General features: G+C 41.9%; 1 protein-coding gene across 5 annotated transcripts in view; it reads left to right on the forward strand.

The window, feature by feature from the left end:
* Window positions 1-18,893, forward strand: part of Adamtsl3 (ADAMTS like 3) — a 336,164-nt gene that overhangs the window by 218,924 nt on the left and 98,347 nt on the right. For all 5 annotated transcript variants that reach the window (XM_045145013.1, XM_045145012.1, XM_045145015.1 and 2 more), the window contains exons 14-16: window positions 634-781; window positions 2,729-2,813; window positions 14,581-14,870. In XM_045145013.1, coding sequence (XP_045000948.1) covers window positions 634-781; window positions 2,729-2,813; window positions 14,581-14,870 — 523 coding nt within the window. The remainder of the gene's footprint in view (window positions 1-633; window positions 782-2,728; window positions 2,814-14,580; window positions 14,871-18,893) is intronic.

Here is an 18,893-nt window from a genome sequence, read left to right on the forward strand (position 1 = left end):
AGTCAACTAGAAGCAGTGGCCTCAGCAAGAGACTCAAAGAATAATGTGGAGTCCAACTGAGGAAGGCCTCCAGTGTCAAACCCTGGCCTCCAGGCACAGTCACACAAGTACCCATGCCCATGCCCATACGCATACCATACACAATAAAGAAAAAAAAATAATTGCAAAACTTGAGAAGGCCTTTACCAAGTTTCTTGCATATTTGATTCAGAACAAAGTATGGTTTCAGAGCATTTTCCTGAATTGTGACCTCATTTTAAAATACTTTTTGAATTAAAAACTGGAAGGAGGCTGTGTGAGGGAGAGCCCTGAAACAGAATCATCCCAGTTCTTTTTTTTTTTTTTTTTTGGTTTTTCGAGGTAGGGTCTCACTCTAGCTCAGGCTGACCTGGATGGAATTCACCGTGTAGTCTCAGGGTGGCCTTGAGCTCACAGCGATCCTCCTACCTCTGCCTCTTGAGTGCTGGGATTAAAGGCGTGCGCCACCACGCCTGGCTCCATCCCAGTTCTTTATATAGGCACTTCTTTATATAATGTTTAGGAAGAAGTCATTGTGTTCCCATGTTATAAAATAAGGACTATGACACCAAAAAAAAAAAAGGCTCTCACTGGCTTCTCCTCCTCTTCCCGAAGTGTACAGTGACCTGCGGCCGCGGGCTGCGCTACCGGGTGGTCCTGTGCATCAACCACCGTGGGCAGCACGTGGGGGGCTGCAACCCGCAACTGAAGCTGCACATCAAGGAGGAATGTGTCATCCCGGTCCCGTGCTATAAGCCCAAAGGTGAGTGGGGAGGGCGTTTTGACTAAAACCAAATGTGGTCTTCCAGCTGTCATTCAGTATTGCGCCACTTCAGCTTTCACTTGTTCTCTTTCAAAGAATGGCCTTATTGACAGTTTTCAGTAGGCCCAGATACGGAAGTTGAACCTGGCAGGGAAACTGAGCCCCTGTTGAAATGGTTTGCATAGAATTGTTCTTACCTGTCTAGGCTTTTCTGACATTTCATGGTGGACATCAAAGTAGGTGATGTAGGGCTGGGGAAATGGCTTAGTGGTTAAGGCACTTGCCTGTGAAGCCTAAGGACCCTGGCTAGACTCCCGAGGACCTACATGAGCCAGATGCACAAGGGAGCGCATCATTTGCAGTGGCTGGAGGCCCTGGCATGCCCATTCTCTTTTTATCTCTATCTGCCTCTCTCTCTCTCAAATGAATAAATAAAATTTTTTTTATGTTATGCAGGGCTGGAGGGATAGTTTAGGGGTTAAGGCATTTACCTGAAAAGCTGAAGGACCCAGGACCCACGTTAGCCAGATGCACAAGGGGGAGTACACATCTGGAGTTCGTTTGCAGTGGCTGGAGGTCCTGGCGTGCCCATTCTCTCTCTCTCTTTCTCTCCTCTCTTTCTCTGTCAAATAAATAAATAAATAATATTTTTTAAAATGTGATGCCATTCCTGCCTCCAAGAAAAAGGAGTGGAAAGAGAAAGAAGGGAAGGAAAAGGAGGGAGTGCAGACTTCAAAAAAACACCAGGCAAAGGAAGAAGTGGGGTTGGAGGCACCTTTCTTTCCCACAGCATTTGGCACCTGTCCACTAAGGTGCTCCTTCTTCATGGAGGGGCAGTGCCATCTTCATCGTGTGTCACCGGGCATGGAATGAGTGAAGAGTTTCAGTTTCCAGCAGAGGTCTATGAGTGTGTTTATAATTGCTCCTGTAGTTCTCATTTTCCCCATGTGAATCCGTGAAAACGGATAGATATCCATGGTTACCAAGCCCCTGGCATCACTTCTCAGATATTAGCCCCTCTCTACACATGACTGTTCCCATGTGCTTTAGTGAGACACAACCAATCCTTATGATGAGTAGCTTCCTTCTTAAAATGGACAAAAACTGTTTGCCTGTGTGCAAGGACCCTTCCTTGATACTTTAGAGAGGATGGAGAAAATTTCCTCATGAACTCTTGGTTCATTATCTGTACAGGTCATCTCACAGTTCCTTAGCCCACAATTTGTTTGAATGAGTCTATCTTGCAAAAAACATCACTGGTTGCTATGACAGGCATACGCAGTCATTATAAAACCCCACTGGTGAAGCTTTGATTTTTTTTCTTCTGCCTTCAGTGGTACTTCCACAGACATTTTCTTAGTGTTTGCAATTTCCATGAAGCAGCTCTGAGTTATTTTCTTTCTCACCTCATAGCTAAATTATTTCTCTCCTCTTATGTATGGAGACTTCAAAGCACAGAAAGGGGAATGAAGCTGACTTTTTCATGAGCATGTAGTTGCTTATTTCCTACAACAGTGAAAATCTGGATAAAATGTCATGCAGACTCACTCCCAACCTTATTAGGTTCCATGATATTTGCTTCCCTATTAAGTTCTGCATTCAGTGAGCAAGAAGAATTTGTGGCAAAAGGATGCAATCTGATCTTGTTGAAGTAAGAGCTTTAGTAAGCAAAGAACAGAAATCGGTTTTGATTTATAAAAGACATTGTTAAGTTTAACTTTGAGACCACATTCAACTGTATCATGGGGGTCATTTTGGTTGCATTTTTAATGTGTTAATTTAAAACAATGTCAAAATATTTTATTTATTCCAGGAGTGAATGTACTGTGCAACTGAAAAATATAAGCTCTGTGTTAATAAAATCTCCAACCAATAATGAGCATGCATCCAACTCCTTAATGATTGATAGTAATTACACTTATTGTTTATGTTCTGTTTCTCCCTCAGAAAAAAGTCCAGTAGAAGCTAAATTACCTTGGCTGAAACAAGCACAAGAACTAGAAGAAACCAGAATAGCAACAGAGGAACCAACGTGAGTCCAGAGATTTTTTTAGGGCATAATCAGAGCATAACCAGTTAACATGATATATGTAATTTTTGTGCTCATTGGAGTTCAACAATACATTTAGGATCCAAATGACCTGGATTTACAGACTCCAGAGAGCATGAGCTGGCTAGAAGTTTTCTTGATTTCACAATTCAGCAGTCCGACTTTGGCAGTCGGTGTGAGAAGCACAGAAAAGAGCAGTGTTCTTTAACTCAGAGCAGGCCCCCGTCCTCTTACGTGGAAGAGACCAGGGATAATTCTTAGATTAGCACATATGACTGAACCAGGGACTATCCCCATACTATAAAAATAAGCCAATTGGTCTAGAGTTAAATCATGGCCAATCTCTATACAGCCGATGATGCTTGAGCACATGAGGGCGTCCAGGGTGATTACCAGGAGAAATCCCAGAGCTGATGTGGCAGAGGGAGATATGAGCAGCCTGGTACTGTGTGTCCTAGAGCTGTGAACAACCGCCATTCACTATGCAACCTTACGTGTCTCATTCTTAGATGTATGTAAAGGGTAGCCCATTCCAACTCAAAATTCAATGGCTATTATATACATATGACCCGATGAGGCTGGAGCAACAGAAAGGCAGACTCAAAAGCAAATCAAATAAACATTCTTGGGGGCTGGAGGGATGGCTTAGTGGTTAAGGCTTTTGCCTGCAAAGCCAAAGGACGCAGATTCAATTCCCCAGCACCCACGTTAGCCAGCGGTACAAGGGGGTGCATGCATCTGGAGTTCATCTGCAGTGGCTGGAGGCCCTGGTATGCCCATTCTCTCTCTCTCTCTCTCTCTCTTTCTCTCTTTCTCTTTCTCCCTCCCTCTTTCTCTGTCAAATAAATAAATAAATAAAATTAAAATATTCTTGAGGCAGAGAGAGACCAAGAAAGAGGGAGGATACATGGCTGCACTCTGTTTTCTAGCCCAGGAGTCTATCAGAACAGCAGCATCCGTGAGAAACTCACATAATTGGTCAGGACAGCTGGTTCCACAGTGGACGGAGTGAGTCTGCAGTGCTGACAAGCTAGTTAGAAGGAAAGAAATTCACAGATGTGACAGGAAAGAAATCCCAGCAGCCATCTGGCTCATATCCCTCAGACATCAACCCCAGCTTCCTCCTTTATAAATAGAGGGAATGCGATGCAGGAAAAATAAGGCCCATGTAAGGGCTCAGCATTAATAGTGGCGATTCTCTGCTCTGATACACATAATATCATGAGTCCATTTCCCCACACCACAGCACCCTGGGTCTCTTCCTTAGAACCACTCAATCCCTTCAGCAGTGGTCAGGGTTCATTGCATTAAGACGCAACTCATTCTTGTGCTGAACAGCCCAAGCTGCTTGTAAGATTGTTTTATCTTATTGTCCCACAAGTAGTCTCCTTTTCAATTTCTGTTTTCTGAGACAGAAGAAGGCACATTTATTTTCTATCTCAGGTGGTAAGTTCTGCTAAGTTTCATGATCATGGTATCTCCCCTGCCAGGGAAATAGAAGTTCTCATAACTATAGAGAGAGCTGTCATGGATTCCAAGAGCTTTGCATTTTGCAAACTCATCAATCTTGCCTTCTTAGCTGGTTTCATGTGCTATTTTCATATCTCTTGCCAACCTCACGGCTGTTTGCAGAACACTCTCATTTGTCAGTGTCCCTTTTAACTATGGCCTAGCCCAGCAGTGGACCCCAGGGAAGTGTGAATTACTTCCCTCTGACAAGGCACCATGCCTTCAGTGACGCTGGCCAAGAGCACTGGCACACTGCAGTAAGAACACTCCTACATTTTTGCATGAACAGGCCTGACAGGGACCACAGAAGGAACCGTAGATGCTGTGAAGGATGAAGGAGGCCAGAGAGATTGAATAAAGGGAATTTGGGTCTCATGAAAGAGGCTTAGAGATCTAGAGAAAGACTGGAAGAGGAGGAATGTGATGGAATAATGCAGGGAGCCTAGGAAGAGGTAAGACCCCCCCCCCAGACCAGTTCATTATTGCACAGACCAAGAGAGGAAACGGCACAGCAGCTAGGGTTCAAATCTCAGAGGAGGCCAAGGAAAAACGGTGAAGGATGAGGCAAAGTTGAGTGTCTGATGAGCAAGTCACTTTTAGTTCTCTGTGGGATAGTACTATCCAAAGGAGAGAGAAGCAAGCATTGTAGAGATCTTGAGAAATAAATTTCCAACTATAAAGTCAATGAGATATTGGGTATATGACCACTAACTGGAGGGATGAGGATGGATAGGCAGGTAGAAAAGTGTGTGTGTGTGTGTGGTGTGTGTGTTGCTGTTTTTCACTTGAAATTAGAACAGTCTTAACATATTTAAAAGATCATAAGGATTTTAGAAAAGAAAGTTAAAATTGCTTTGACTCTGAACTGTACATGGAGAGCACTGGGCTAAATGCCTCCAGAGTTTTCTCCCAGCCCTGATCTAGGATCTTGTAGAGCAAGGAACTCACAGACAAAAGATATCTGAGGGGTCTACGAAGGGAATTTGCTGTCCCTAAGGAAGAGCTAAATTCTCAGCCAAGGGTTATGGGTCCTACCAGAATGCTTGGTTCTTAGAAGCAATTAGACAGCAATTGCTTACTTTCTGCATGGCCTCCTCTGGCTGATAGAAGCCCAGAGTCACTGCCACTGATTTCTCATTATTTCCTTCTGTGTAATTGGCCCGACTATAGCTTCCAAAGTCTTCCTTGGTTCCAGCTCCATTCCCACTGCCATCTTCAACTCACTTTCCTAGAACATCTACAACAGTTTTCTAACTTCTTCTTCTCCCTCCCAGTCCCTGCATAGCCACCAAACCAAGCACAAGTGGGATTCTTTCTTTGCAGCATTAAAATATTCAAACACTTCCACATGCCCCCAGAGGTTTCTACCTGTCCTCAAGGAACCCTGTTTCTGGCCACTGCCTTGCTTTGGCTTGAGTGAGATCCTCAGCCATGCTGGCTCACACCAGGCTGCTGATGGCCTCCATGCCCTTCATCACCCTCCTGTCTCCATGGGAAATCCCTACCATCAGAGTTATCCTGAAAATCATTTTCATTATAGAAAACTGCAAGGCAGTGAATCCCACATGCTCATCACTGAGTATCCACAGTGAGCAACTCAAGACCACTCTTGCTTTCTGTGGGCCACCAAAACTGCCCCAGCCTGCTGATCAGAGAATACATAGCTAACATTCATGCACACAGCAGTGTACATTCCTGAGAGGGGATCAGGCTTAAGAATAATGGCTTTTAAAAAAGGTCCTCACGTCACTGTTGTCAGACTTACCTGGACAATTTTAAGATGGAATGAAGCCAGGATGGTGGCTCATACCTATTATCTCAGTCCTCCGGAGATTGAAGCAGGAGCATTGCTGTGAGTTCCAAGGCCAGTCTGAGCTATGGTATGAGATCCTTTCTCCAAAAGCCTCCCCACCCCCCCCCCAAAAAAAAAGTGATTTGGGCTGGAGAGATTTCTTAGTGGTTAAGGCACTTGCCTGTGAAACCTAAGGACTCACGTTCGACTCTCTAGGTCCCATGTAAACCAGACACACAGTGATGCAAGCATGCAAGGTTGCACATGTGCATAAGGGGGCACATGTGTCTGGAGTTCAATTGCAGTGGCTGGAGGCCTTGGCATGCCAATTCTCTCTCTCTCTGTGTCTCTCTCTCTCTCTCTCACACACACACACATTTAAAAAATAAATAAAGTGATTATTAGAATCAAACCTGCTGGGGGCGATGATCTATCATCAACATTTTTCAGGACAGGGGTATCAGTAATGCAAAACATTCATGTTAAAGTGTGAAGGTCAGTGGCACTAGAACATTCAACTTATTATCCATCATCCCACACATAAATTCTGCACTTACTAAACAGTAAGTCTGATTTTCTACCCATCTAGACAATGGTAATTTCTATGCTACTTTTTTGGGGGTTTTTGTTTGTTTTCCGAGGTAGGGTCTCAGTCTAGCCCAGGCTGACCTGGAATTCACTATGTAGCCTCAGGGTGGCCTTGAACTCAAGAGATCCTGCTACCTCTGCCTCCCAAGTGCTGGGACTGAGGGTGCGTGCCACTATGTCTGGATTTGTGTTACTTTTTGTCTCTGAGAATTCATTCAGCAGCATTTTGTTATTATTTTGAGGCAGGGTTTTGCTGCGTAGCTTAGACTGGCTTTGAGCTCAGTATGTAGCCCAGGCTATCTTCAAATACACACTCGCCCTGCCTTTGCCTCACAATTACTGAGATGATAAGTGTGCATGCACCACTATACCTGGTGGCACCAGCATTTTTAACATGCACCCCAGGTCACTTTGGGGTAGAGGGGGTGAATGCACATCTGGGATGGGAACGAGTAGGTCAGATAGGTAGTCCCTAAAGTTCCTTGAAAATTCAGAAAACGCTAATCACACTAATGAATGAGAAGAGCGATGCTCGGCAAGCTCCAGCTAGTGCCGCACATAGTCACCCCACGCCTGCATTTCTGTCAGCCCCCTCTTACTTTCCTGGGGTTCACCGCCCTTCACTGACAGAGCAAAGCTGATGAGCTCTTTACTACTGAAAGAGATCACACTTTCCCTGCTCTGTGGAGTCCTGAGCCTACAGCTCTTTTTCTCTGGCCTTTTCCCCACTTCTAGCTTCTCTCCCCCTGAGGTCTCTACGCAATCGTCCTGCATAATTCTTCCCGGCGGGCTGGTGTAAAGTTTATAGTTTCCTGCCACTTCTGACTCTATTCATTCCCTCCATTTCCAAACAAAACCACAACATATCTCAGCTTCCAGTTCATCCTTTTATTACCACTCTCTTTTGTGGTCTGGGATGCTTGCTTGCTGACAATGAGTGAGAGGAAGAGCCCAGCTGTATTTCAGATCCCTGGAGGCAAGCCTGCCAAGCCAGCCTGGAGAAGATAAATACTTCTGCTGCTGTGGTTTACCATGGCCCAAACTCTGAATTTACACAGGGAGCGGATGTTCAAAAGGCTTTTTGTTTTAATTGGGAAAGTAAAAATTAGAGTATGTGATGCTGAGCCAAGGGAGCTTCAGTTGTGACCTCTCTAGCTGTCAGCTATGGAATGTGCTCACGGTTGAAAGGACTCATCATTGTTTTGAGTTCCTCCCTGGAGCCTTCCTCCTCTCCACAGGCTTCTCAACACCTCTCCCGCTTTGCTACCCTCGCTCCCATTTTTCATATATGGAAAACTAAAGAAATAGGACGCACTGAGGCATTTTGCATGTTTTCTTCGCTGCTATTTTGGCTTCTCTATTTGTGGATATTGCATTTGCTAAAAACCAGATTGGGTTGTATTTCAGGAATCTGTTTTTCTAACCACTGCTAATACCAAGGGCTTCCTTTGAGCCAGACCACGTTCTAAATCTTCTGCAGGGATTAAGTTATTTAATTCTCACAATAATCCTATCAGGAGGTGCTGTTATCTTCATGTGAAGGCTGTGCAAATGAACTCATAGAAAGATTCAGGAATTTTCCAACATCTCAGAGCTATTCAGTGGTGGACTATGATTGGAAGGCAAGGTGAGCAAGTCCAATCCAAACCATACAATATTCAGAATGCTTCAAAACTTTGTAGATTTTTGAGCACCAACATGATACCACAGGTTGAAAATTCCAGACCTGATTTCACGTGATAGGTTGTGGTTAAAATACAAACACGAAGCTGGGGAAATGGTTCAATAGAGGCACTTGCTTGTAAGCCTGCTGACCCAAGTGTGATTATTCTCAACACCCATGTAAAGCTTGAGGCATGTGTCTATAATTCCAGCCCACATGTGGCAATGGGAGGAAGAGTCAGGAGGTTCTGGAAAGCTCAAAAATAGCAGCTACAATAGTAAGAGAGACTGTCTGAAAAGTAGGTAGAAGGAGAGGAGAAACACCCCAAGGTTATCCTTTGACCTTGACCTATGTGCTGTGGCATTTGGGCAGCCATACACACGTATATATGAAAAACAAACATAAGCATGCACACAAATACATAATAAAAATAAAATTTTTAAATGCAGACACACTAAAAACATTACAGAAAATTATTTTCAGGCTTTGTGCATAAGATATCTAAGGAACAAATTTTTTTCTCAAACTTGTTTCCTGTCCTCAAGATACTTCATTAGGTATATGCACATGTGCTCACTTTAAAAAAAATCTGGGGCTGGAGGCATGGCTTAGCGGTTAAGGCGTGTTCCTGCAAAGCCAATGGTTTAATTCCCCAGGACCCATGTTAGCCAGATGCACAAAGGAGTGCACATGTTGAGTTTGTTGAGTTCATTTGCAGTGGTTGGAAGCCCTGGTGCGCCCATTCTCACTCTCGCTGTCTCTCTGGCTCCCTCTCTCTCTATCTATCCCTCTATCTCTGACTCTAATAAAGAAATAATAAAAAAAAATCCAGGCTGGAGAGATGGTTTAGTGGTCAAGGCATTTGGCTGCAAAGCCAAAGAACCCAGGTTCGATTCCCCAGGACCCACGCTAGCCAGATGCCCAAGAGGCTGCGCGCATCTGGAGTTCGTTTGCAGTGGCTGAAGGCCCTGGTGCACCCATTCTCTCTATCCCTCTCCCCACCTCTTTCTCTGTCAAATAAATAAATAAATAAATAAATAAATAAATAAATAATCCCAAATCTAAAGCCCTTTCAGTGTTAAGCATTTTTTGGTAAGAAAGAGTCAGCCTGTTCTAGAAAGAGCTTCGGTATCATATCAGGTGACATGAATTCAAGTTTCAACCATCCTAAATGACTGCACTGTGGTATGGTAAGGTCACAGCATATTGCAATTATGTCACAGTATTGTAAGATGACATTAGGTTAGGAATTACTTCCTGGAAGACATGGCATCTCAAAGTCCCAAAAGCATCAGAAGCACTGATAGCAGGTACTTGGAACAGTGAGTGTGTAGGCCAGTTCACCCATATACGCCTTGCTGGCTGTTGTGAGCTAGGTGCGAAGGGCCTTGCGGGATGGAGGGAGCATGAATGTCAGCAAGGACACAACTGCCCAGGAAAGCGAAGTTTGGAGGTCTTCTGGGTTCCCTAAGCTCTTGTACTTTAGCTGGGGGAGTAGCACTTTTAGGATATTAACCAGGGAAGTTGTGACATCACTACTGGACTCTACAGTAAAGATCTCCGTGGTTGTCTGAAGTTTCTGTTCTTTTTTTTCTTTTTCTAATTATTTATCATAATAAACCAAAGCACAGCAAATTTCAAGCTCTCTTAATTATCTCATTTGGACATCCTTGCTAGGGTGGAATTTCAGGACCAGATGCTAGGTACATTGAAAGCCTTTAATTTCTACTCAAATTTCCCTTTGGAAAGTCAGTGCTGATGTCTTTTGCTGCTGCATTCCCATAGCTCTTCTCTCCCGCACTTTTGATAACATGGAGAAATTGTCTTTTTTCTTTTTTTTTAAATCTGTCTTGTTAGTCATCTTTTGTTCTGAACTTAAGTTCGTTGGGGAATTCACATTGACACGTGACATATAAAAATTAATTAAAATTTCTAAATTGAGAAGTTGATTTTTTAACTTAAGGAATTAAATTTATTTCTTTCTGAAGTATTAACCGAGAGTTATTAACTGAGCTTTGATATTAACTGCTCCGTTTGATAGTGCCGTCAATGAGTGAAGTAACATGTCACTGCTAGGACCATATTGTTTCAATTATTTTATTAGTTTTGTACGCGTATGTGTGAGGTGTGCATGCGTGTGTTTATGTGTGTTCATTTGCATGTGGGTACATAAGTATACGTAGGTGCATATGTGCACATGTTGTGGCGGTCACAGGTTGATGCTCAGTACCTTGAAAAGTGACTTTCCACCTTAGTGTTTGCGATAGGGACTCTTGCTAAACCTAGAGCTCACCTCACTGATTTGGGTAGTCTAGCTAGCGAGTAGGCCCCAGTGATTGCATGTCTTCACCTCCCCAGCACTGGGATTACAGGTACATGCCACAGTGCCCAGAATCTTACACGGGTTCTGGGACCCCCACTCAGGTCCTCACACCTGTGCAGCAAGCAGGTTACCCACTAAGCCATCTCCCCAGCCCCAATTATTTTATCCTTTTATTAGTAGCATTTTTTCCTCTATCAGGCCAAGCACGCACTCTATAATTGTTATTTCTTTTTAAAATGTTCTGTCTTTCATACTCTTTGGAATTGTGTTGAGTATCTGCCTCCCCCATTGCCTCAGAGGTTTGGGTCAGAGCTGCATTCATTTTGTAAGTTAACTGAGGGAGAATAAACATCTCTAGTTTTGATCTTATGGTTCAGGGGTCTATATTGTTCCTTTCATTCCTCCAGATCTTTGGGATTTGAATATTTTTAACATTTGTTAGCTTTAGTCATATTAGACTTGCAAGTTTTTCTTAAAAGTTTGCAAGGTCACAGAATTTAGGCAATTATCTTATACTTTCTAAGCTTCATTTTTTCTCATCTCTAAAATCCAAAAGGTGGCAGCTTCAAGGGCCTCCCCAAAAAATTGCTGGTCGGTATCTCACTTCTGACAATGAAATTTTTCTAGTGACACTCTATGGATTCTGGGCACAACATTTATCCACCTCCATAGGATACTTCTGCCCAAACTTCTCTTTTCTAACATTTATATTATTAACTAGTTAAGAAGTAGGTTTCTATATGGAAGAGGTAATGTAAAAATTATATTAAATAGTACATGTAAAATACTTAGTGTAGGGCCTAGCAGCTAACATTATATTAGGTTAATTCTAGGAAGAACAGTAATTTTAGAATAGGTATCTATATATTTTTTTATATGATGATATTTTTTATTTGTATAATTTTCTTCTTTTTTTTTTCTTCTTCTTTTTTTAAAATTAATTTATTAGTTTTCTTTTCAGCAAATACAGGCAGTTTGGTACCATTGTTTAGGCTCATCCACGATCTACCCCCTCCCATTGGACCCTCCTTGTTGATGTAAATGGGTCGTGCATTGTGGAGTTAGCCCACAGTTATTGAAACGATAAATGTCTCTGCATATCATGACCCAACATGTGACTCTGACATTCTTTCCGCCCCCTCTTCTGCAAAATTTCCCTGAGCCATGTTGGGTTCATTTTTGGTCTGCTTCAGTGCTGAGGTATCTATATTTCTATATAATATACCCACTTGCAGTTTCAGACTACTTTGTTGAATTCATTTTTTCCAAGTATTTTCAGTTAATTTTGCTATTTTTCATACCTAGCAGATTATCTTCAAAACCTGATACTTTTGTCTATTATGTTTATTATTTGGAGGAGTGATGTTTTGTTTTTTTATTTTTGTTTTTATGAGGCAAGGTCTCAACTGGAGGCTGGCCTGAACTTACCGTGCAGCCTCGGTTGACCACAAATTCACTTTTCTGCCTCTGCCTTTCAAGTGCTGGGACTGCAGATATTTGTCATCACACCCAGACTCTTCATTTCCCTGCGTACTTGCACTTGCCTGTTTTGGCTTTCCATTTTATTTTTCCCCTAAACTGCCATTTTCACCCTTTATTGACAACTATTTTTTGTCTTCATAGATACAAGTTTTTCTCACATGTTTAAAACTAGAGTACTTCTCTAGAATAAATTCAGGTATTGTGAGATCTAGTGAGATGGCTAACAATTAAAGGCACTTGCTTGCCAAGCCTGCTGGCTCAGGTTTGGTTTCTTAGCATCCACATAAAACCAGATGCACAAAGTGGTGTTTGTGTCTAGAGGTCATTTACACTGGCAAGAGGCCCTAGAACACCCATATAACCTCTCTCTCTCTTTCTAAATAAATAAATATTTTTTTTAATTTCAGGTATTGCTTTCTTTTCAATAATTTTGGTAGGCAGTTGGAGCTTTTAGAACATATTTTCACATCTTTGGGGGGATACAAAAGTTTTATGCCTCTTCAACACTCTATTTCTTACATCCTTTTTTTTCTTTTTCTTCTTTAGATAGGATCTCATGTATCCACAGTTACCCACAAGCTACAATATAGCCCAGGCTGGCTTTGAACTCCTGATTCTCCTGCCTCCACTTCCCAAGTGCTGGAATTACAGGAATACACCACACCACCCAGCTCTCTTGCTTGTTTACTTAGGGACCAGTTATTTGTATTGATTCCCTTCCTTTTCTTTAATGTGTGATTTTTAATAGCATTGTCTCAGAAGCACACTTTTCCTTCAAGTGAAAACACTTGCTCTTCTCCTCATAGAATATATTTCCAGACTGTTCATTCAGATCTTCTTGTTATAGAGACACATCCACACACATATACATACAATGTATATAAACAGCTATACAGCCACACTCACATACTTTCATTTATTTCTCTACTAAGCCAGAGGTTTGGTTAGTCTCCATGTTTTGACTTTTTAAATTTTTTAAATTTATTTATTTATTTATTTGCAAGCAGAAAGAGAGAGAGAGAAGAGAGACAGATAGAAAGAATGGGTGCACCAAGGTCTCCAGCAACTGCAAATTCCAGATGCATGCACCACTTTATGTACCTGGATGTATATGGATTCTGGAGAATTGAACTTGGGTAGTTAGGCTTTGTAGCAAAGCACCTTAACCACTAAGCCATCTCTCCAGCCCCATGTTTTGTGTTTTTGATCTCAGCTTCTATTTTATAGAATTGATCTTTGAATTTTGTCATTAAATTTTCAATAGAAGTTGTAACCATCTAAAATGAGTGCATGCAAGGATCAGAAACATTTTCTGTAAAGGCCTCATAGCAAATATTTTAGGCTTATCAGGCCAAACTTAGTCTTTGTCACAAATACCTAGCTCTGTCAAGTAGCAGAAAACAGTCATAGGTGACAGATGGACAACTGAGTATGTCTCTGTCTCAAATAAGATTTTCATTATAAATTCTCAATTTTAGATTTTATGTAGTCTTTGCATGTCACAAATATTATCTTTGTTTTATCTCCAATAATTTCAGAATACAAAAATTATTCTTAGCCGAGCACGGTGGTGCGCCCCTTTAATCCCAGCATTTGGGAGGCAGAGGTAGAAGGATCACAGGAGGATTACTGTGAGATGGAGGCCAGCCCAAGATGACAACAAAGGGAATTCCAGGTCTGCCTGAGCTGGAGTGAGACTTACCTCACAATAAATAAATAAATAAATACATAAATTAATTAATTAATTAATTAAAAGCTATTCTTACCTGGTGGTCTGTGCACATACAGGCAGGCCCCTAGCTTTGGCTTAAAAGCCACGCTTTAATAACATTTGATTTAGTGGGGAGTAATTTAAGATAAGAACTAAGTACTTCCTCTTAAGGTCAGTAGTGTAGAGCCTTTTATGTTTCCAGGAGCACTCAGAAGCTCAGTGCATTTTTATGTAAAGAATGGAAGGTTATCACAGTGCCATTGTCTGCAAACAGCATTTAAGTTATTTTACCATTTCACTCATAAATATTGTGGCAGTTCAATATTATTCCTCCTGATAGAAAGGATAAGCTCCAAAAGATATATTAAGTAAAGATTGATAAAAATATTTATATCACAAAAGAAATCAAGAGTAGAAATTATCACTATATTATGGTTTGTTACTAAATCTTTTTTAAAAATATTGTTTCACTCTGATCTTAGCACAGAACTTTAATTTTAATTTGGATGCAAACATGGTGTGCCTTTAACAAAAAGTTATTTCTGTTGCTTATAAGATTTGCAAACGTGTTAACTGCATAATCGACGGCCATCAAAACCATTGCATGCCAACATGGGACGCATGTGACATATGGCCCCTGTGTAATGATCCCTCCTCCGCTGACTCCCTGGTGTCCCGTAGGTTCATTCCAGAGCCCTGGTCAGCCTGCAGCACCACGTGCGGGCCTGGAGTGCAGGTACGCGACGTGAAGTGCCGAGTGCTGCTCACGTTCACGCAGACGGAGACCGAGCTTCCCGAGGAGGAGTGTGAAGGCCCCAAGCTGCCCACTGAGCGGCCTTGCCTTCTGGAAGCCTGTGACCAGAGCCCTGTGTCCCAAGAGCGGAGTGTCTCTCTCCACGAGAAGGACAGCGAGATGACTTATGACTGGGAGTATGCTGGCTTTACTCCCTGCACGGCAACATGCTTGGGAGGTATTTGAACCCTTGCTAAGGGACGGCTATGTGGTCTGTTGCTAATGGCTTTTGAGAAATGACCACATCTCATAAGACACATATGCAAATTAGCAAAAGTCTAAAAGAGATGGATTCATTCAGTAACAAAACCATCCTGTTTATTTCTTTCATGTTGTGGAGATATTATTTTGGAAAGGTAAAGATAAGGGCATTATAAAATGACTGGAAAAAAAAAAAAAGCCTTTTGCCAAGAATCGCTTAACTGAGAAGGAAAGGGGCTCAGTTGGTTAACGAGGAATAAGTAGGAAATTGCTGAGTGGATAGAAGGATCTTTTGTAAAAGTCAGTGCCACAGAAGGAGGCAGCATGGGATTGCCATGGCTGGTACAACTATCAGTCGAATGCCACCCTCAGAAAATGTCTCCGTTTATATCTGCACACAGAGCCAGTAACCAGCACACAGCAAACCCATCCCCACAATGAGAATGTCTCTGTTTGCACGGGTGACATACAGAGCCAGGAAACCCTGATAGGTTTAGGAGATAACTGTTACTAGCCAAGTGGCCCCTCTCAGGGGGAGAACTTGGCCTATGGATTATTTAAGCATGCTAGGATCCTATAGAGAGCGAATGAGCAGAAAGCAGAAGACTGGAGAGCTACTCTTCCAAGCTGTGGTTTCCCCAGAGGTCCAGGAGCCCTGATGCTTCCGTGATTCCTGGCTGTGCCTTCCAGCCGGTCACACTGCAGCGCGGTGCAGAGAACTCCGGGTCTGAGCTCCTGATGTCAGTCCCAGACAAAGGTGGGCAAGCAAAAGGAGCCATTGCTAGAGCTGTGGGCTACAAGGGCCTACTCCACTCCTCCTAGGGGTCTTGAGATGGTTGCTTGGAACCCCCTAGCAGACAGTGGAATTCATGGCCAAATTCTTGTGCCTGCAACCCCTCACTCTTGAGACTGAATTCTCCATCCTTTGCCATGTTTGTCTTTCTCCTTCCTATCTAATTCAGTCTCTAAATCTGCCTGTCCTCTGTTCTTTAACATTGCCACTCTGGCACTGAGCCCCAGGTAAAGCAGCATGCACCCTACCCTGGGCTCAAGCAAAGGCATTGCTTTGCATGCAGTTACCCATGGGGAAGGTAGGGGAAAAATCTTCCCAGAGTGGGGCGTAGTGCCGCATGCCTGGAAAGCCAGCACTCAGGATGGGGAGATCAAGGTCATCCTTGACTACATATGGAGGCCAGCCACATGGCACCCTTTGGCTGCCTCCAGTTCTCTCACTTTTCTTACTTGTTGTTTCCTAGGTGCTGGAAGCCCATCCCAGATAGCTGGGAATTTAGCCTTTCTGGTTCACTTGGACCTGAAATACGTGTCCTATTTCTTCCTTCCAGGGCACAGAGTCTCAGTTGCACCCAACTGAGACTGTCTTGTGTCTGTATCTTCCCCAAACTTAACACCTATCTCTCCAAGTTAAGGACCCTGTATACCTTCCTTTTTTTTTTTTAATCATGTCTTGGAAATCTTAACAAGGGTATGCCCTTGGCAATTTAGCAAGTGGTTCATTCTCTTGATGTGTCCTACAAATGGTCAAAGTGAATAAAAATTGAATTGGCTCACTTCAGACTCATTTTAACATGCTCCCTACGGAGATGTGTTCCTGACATGGTACATTAACAATCGCTCTTTTGCTCTCCAAATCTCTTCAAATCATGACAAGCCTCAAGCTATAGTTTTTTCCATCTACTCTTGATATAATTGGTCACTTCCTGTCAGGCTCCAATGATGTTTATGATGCCCTTCATAAAGCCAAATGGCTTTCAACAACCCTTAATCTTTACCAGCTGTCTCCTCCACCACTTCCCGAAAAGAGCTCACCTGTGTGGAGTGCTGACAAACGTGTGTGTTTGGTGAAGCATGACACTATTCTTTGGGCTTCTCTGGACCTATAACATTATGTGTCCCCTCTTTTCATTACCCAAGAGTTTATAATAGTATGAAGCCTAACATACTGGATAATCTTTTCAATATGGTCCCAGACATATATATCTCCTTGAAGTGTGTGTGTGCATGCGTGAACTTGTCAATAACCCGGCTCAAGTTTATCTAAACCATCAAAGGGAAATGCATTAAGTTATTTATTGGGACTTCTTCCACTCTTGGAGTCTTTGTTTCACATTTAACTGTTCCATTGACTTCTAGGTGGAGGCTTTGAGTGCATATGTGTATACAAATAAGTGTACAGATATAGCCATGTGTCACCACCTGTATAAAGGTGGTTCCAAAACATGCTACCACTTAGAGACATCCCATTAGTCTTGTTTGTTTAATTACACTTTATGCTGTTTCAACAATGATGATGTCAGCTTATAACATTTCTCTGGGTATTTTCAGGTAGCCTGAGTGTACATATATTTAAAAAAACCTCAGAAATGGCATTTTTATAATAACACTGCAGAAGTCAGATGTGGCGGATATAGCCTCATGCAACAAAAAGAATTTACTAGAAAAATTACACTGAATTTTTTTTGTGGTGGGGAATTTCTGAGGTAGGGTCTCACTCTAGCTCGGGCTGACCTGGAATTCACTATGTAGTCTCAGGGTGGCCTAGAACTCACAGTGATCCTCTTACCTCTGCCTACCGAGTGTTGGGATTAAAGGGTATGCCACCATGCCCAGCTACACTGAAATTATAACACTTCACTATGTGTTCTAACTATATAAGTGTAATTTTCTAAATTTTGTCAGAATTATGATAACCTTATTTTTAAATAATTTTTACCTCAGTATTTTAAAAAATCGTTATTTGATCAAACCTCCTGAAGTAAGAAGTGTCAGAGTCACAATGTAGGACCAGCATGTGGGCTGGGAAATATTTGTGGCCATCTTTGGAAAATGCATCCTCTCCCAGTAAGTATCATACAGTAAATTTTAAATTCTTGCTTTAAGACAAAAAGTATGTTGTGGGTGCTACATAATTCCATCCAAACTGCTTAGGGTGCCCTAGGGCCCAATTTAATCTCTTTGAAAAAAAAGTTCCAGAGTAGTCTGAATGTATTTTCTAAAGAACTTTGGTTACAAATTGAAATATATTTAAAATATGACTAAACCTGTATCAGATGAAAAAAGGGATGAAAACCTAGAAAGTGAGTATTCTGGGTTGGGCTGGGCTGGGTTAATTCTGTGGTTAAAGGAACTTGCTTGCAAAGCCTGCCGGCCTTGGTCCAACTATCCCAGTATCTACGTAAATCCAGATGCACAAAGTGGAGCCTGAGTTCTGAGTTTGTTTTCAATGGCAAGAGGCTCTAGTGCTTCCGTATTCATTCTCTCTCTCCCTTCTCTTTCTCTGTTTCCTCCGCCTTTCCTTCCCTCTCTTTCTTTCTGTCTCTCTCAAATACATATAATAAAAATATTTTTAAAAGGAAAGTGAGCATTCTCCTATGAGCTCACTAAGAAAGTTTTATATATTCAATTTTTCAAATAAAAGCCTGAGTTATTAGGTTAGGGCATGCCTTCTTGTATTTCAGGTTAGCGAGTGTTAATTTGAAAAACTTCTGGCAAGAAGCATGCAGACTTAAGACTCTATCTGCTATGGCAGTGAGCATAACACTGCAACTAAAGACAACAAAAGGAAATTTATTAGAAAGAATGGAACAACAAAACTATACGTTTTATAAGACATATTTTGTCCTACCCTATATTCTACAACTGTAAAATGGTTGGATTGAAATGTGGCATTTGGAAAAAGTGCCACAGCCTTGTAACATAACGGAATGTGCATTCTGACATGAAACTGAATACATTTGCATATTTTAACTAGTGGAGTCATTTGATATTACCATTTTTTATTTGATTTTTGTCTAAAGTTTGATATACATTTTATTAAATTCTAAATGCCCAATAATTCTTTTTTGTTTTAAGAAACAAACACTAGTAGTTAAAGCATGAGCTTTTAGCTTAAATAGACTTGTTTGTCTGGCCTTAGAGGAGAAGTATGTCTATGAATTTGAACAAGAACCCACTCTGCTTTTGGAAGCCATAATACATTCTC

This window comes from Jaculus jaculus, chromosome 3 (assembly GCF_020740685.1).
Source record: "Jaculus jaculus isolate mJacJac1 chromosome 3, mJacJac1.mat.Y.cur, whole genome shotgun sequence".
In the NCBI taxonomy this organism is placed as follows: Eukaryota; Metazoa; Chordata; class Mammalia; order Rodentia; family Dipodidae; genus Jaculus; species Jaculus jaculus.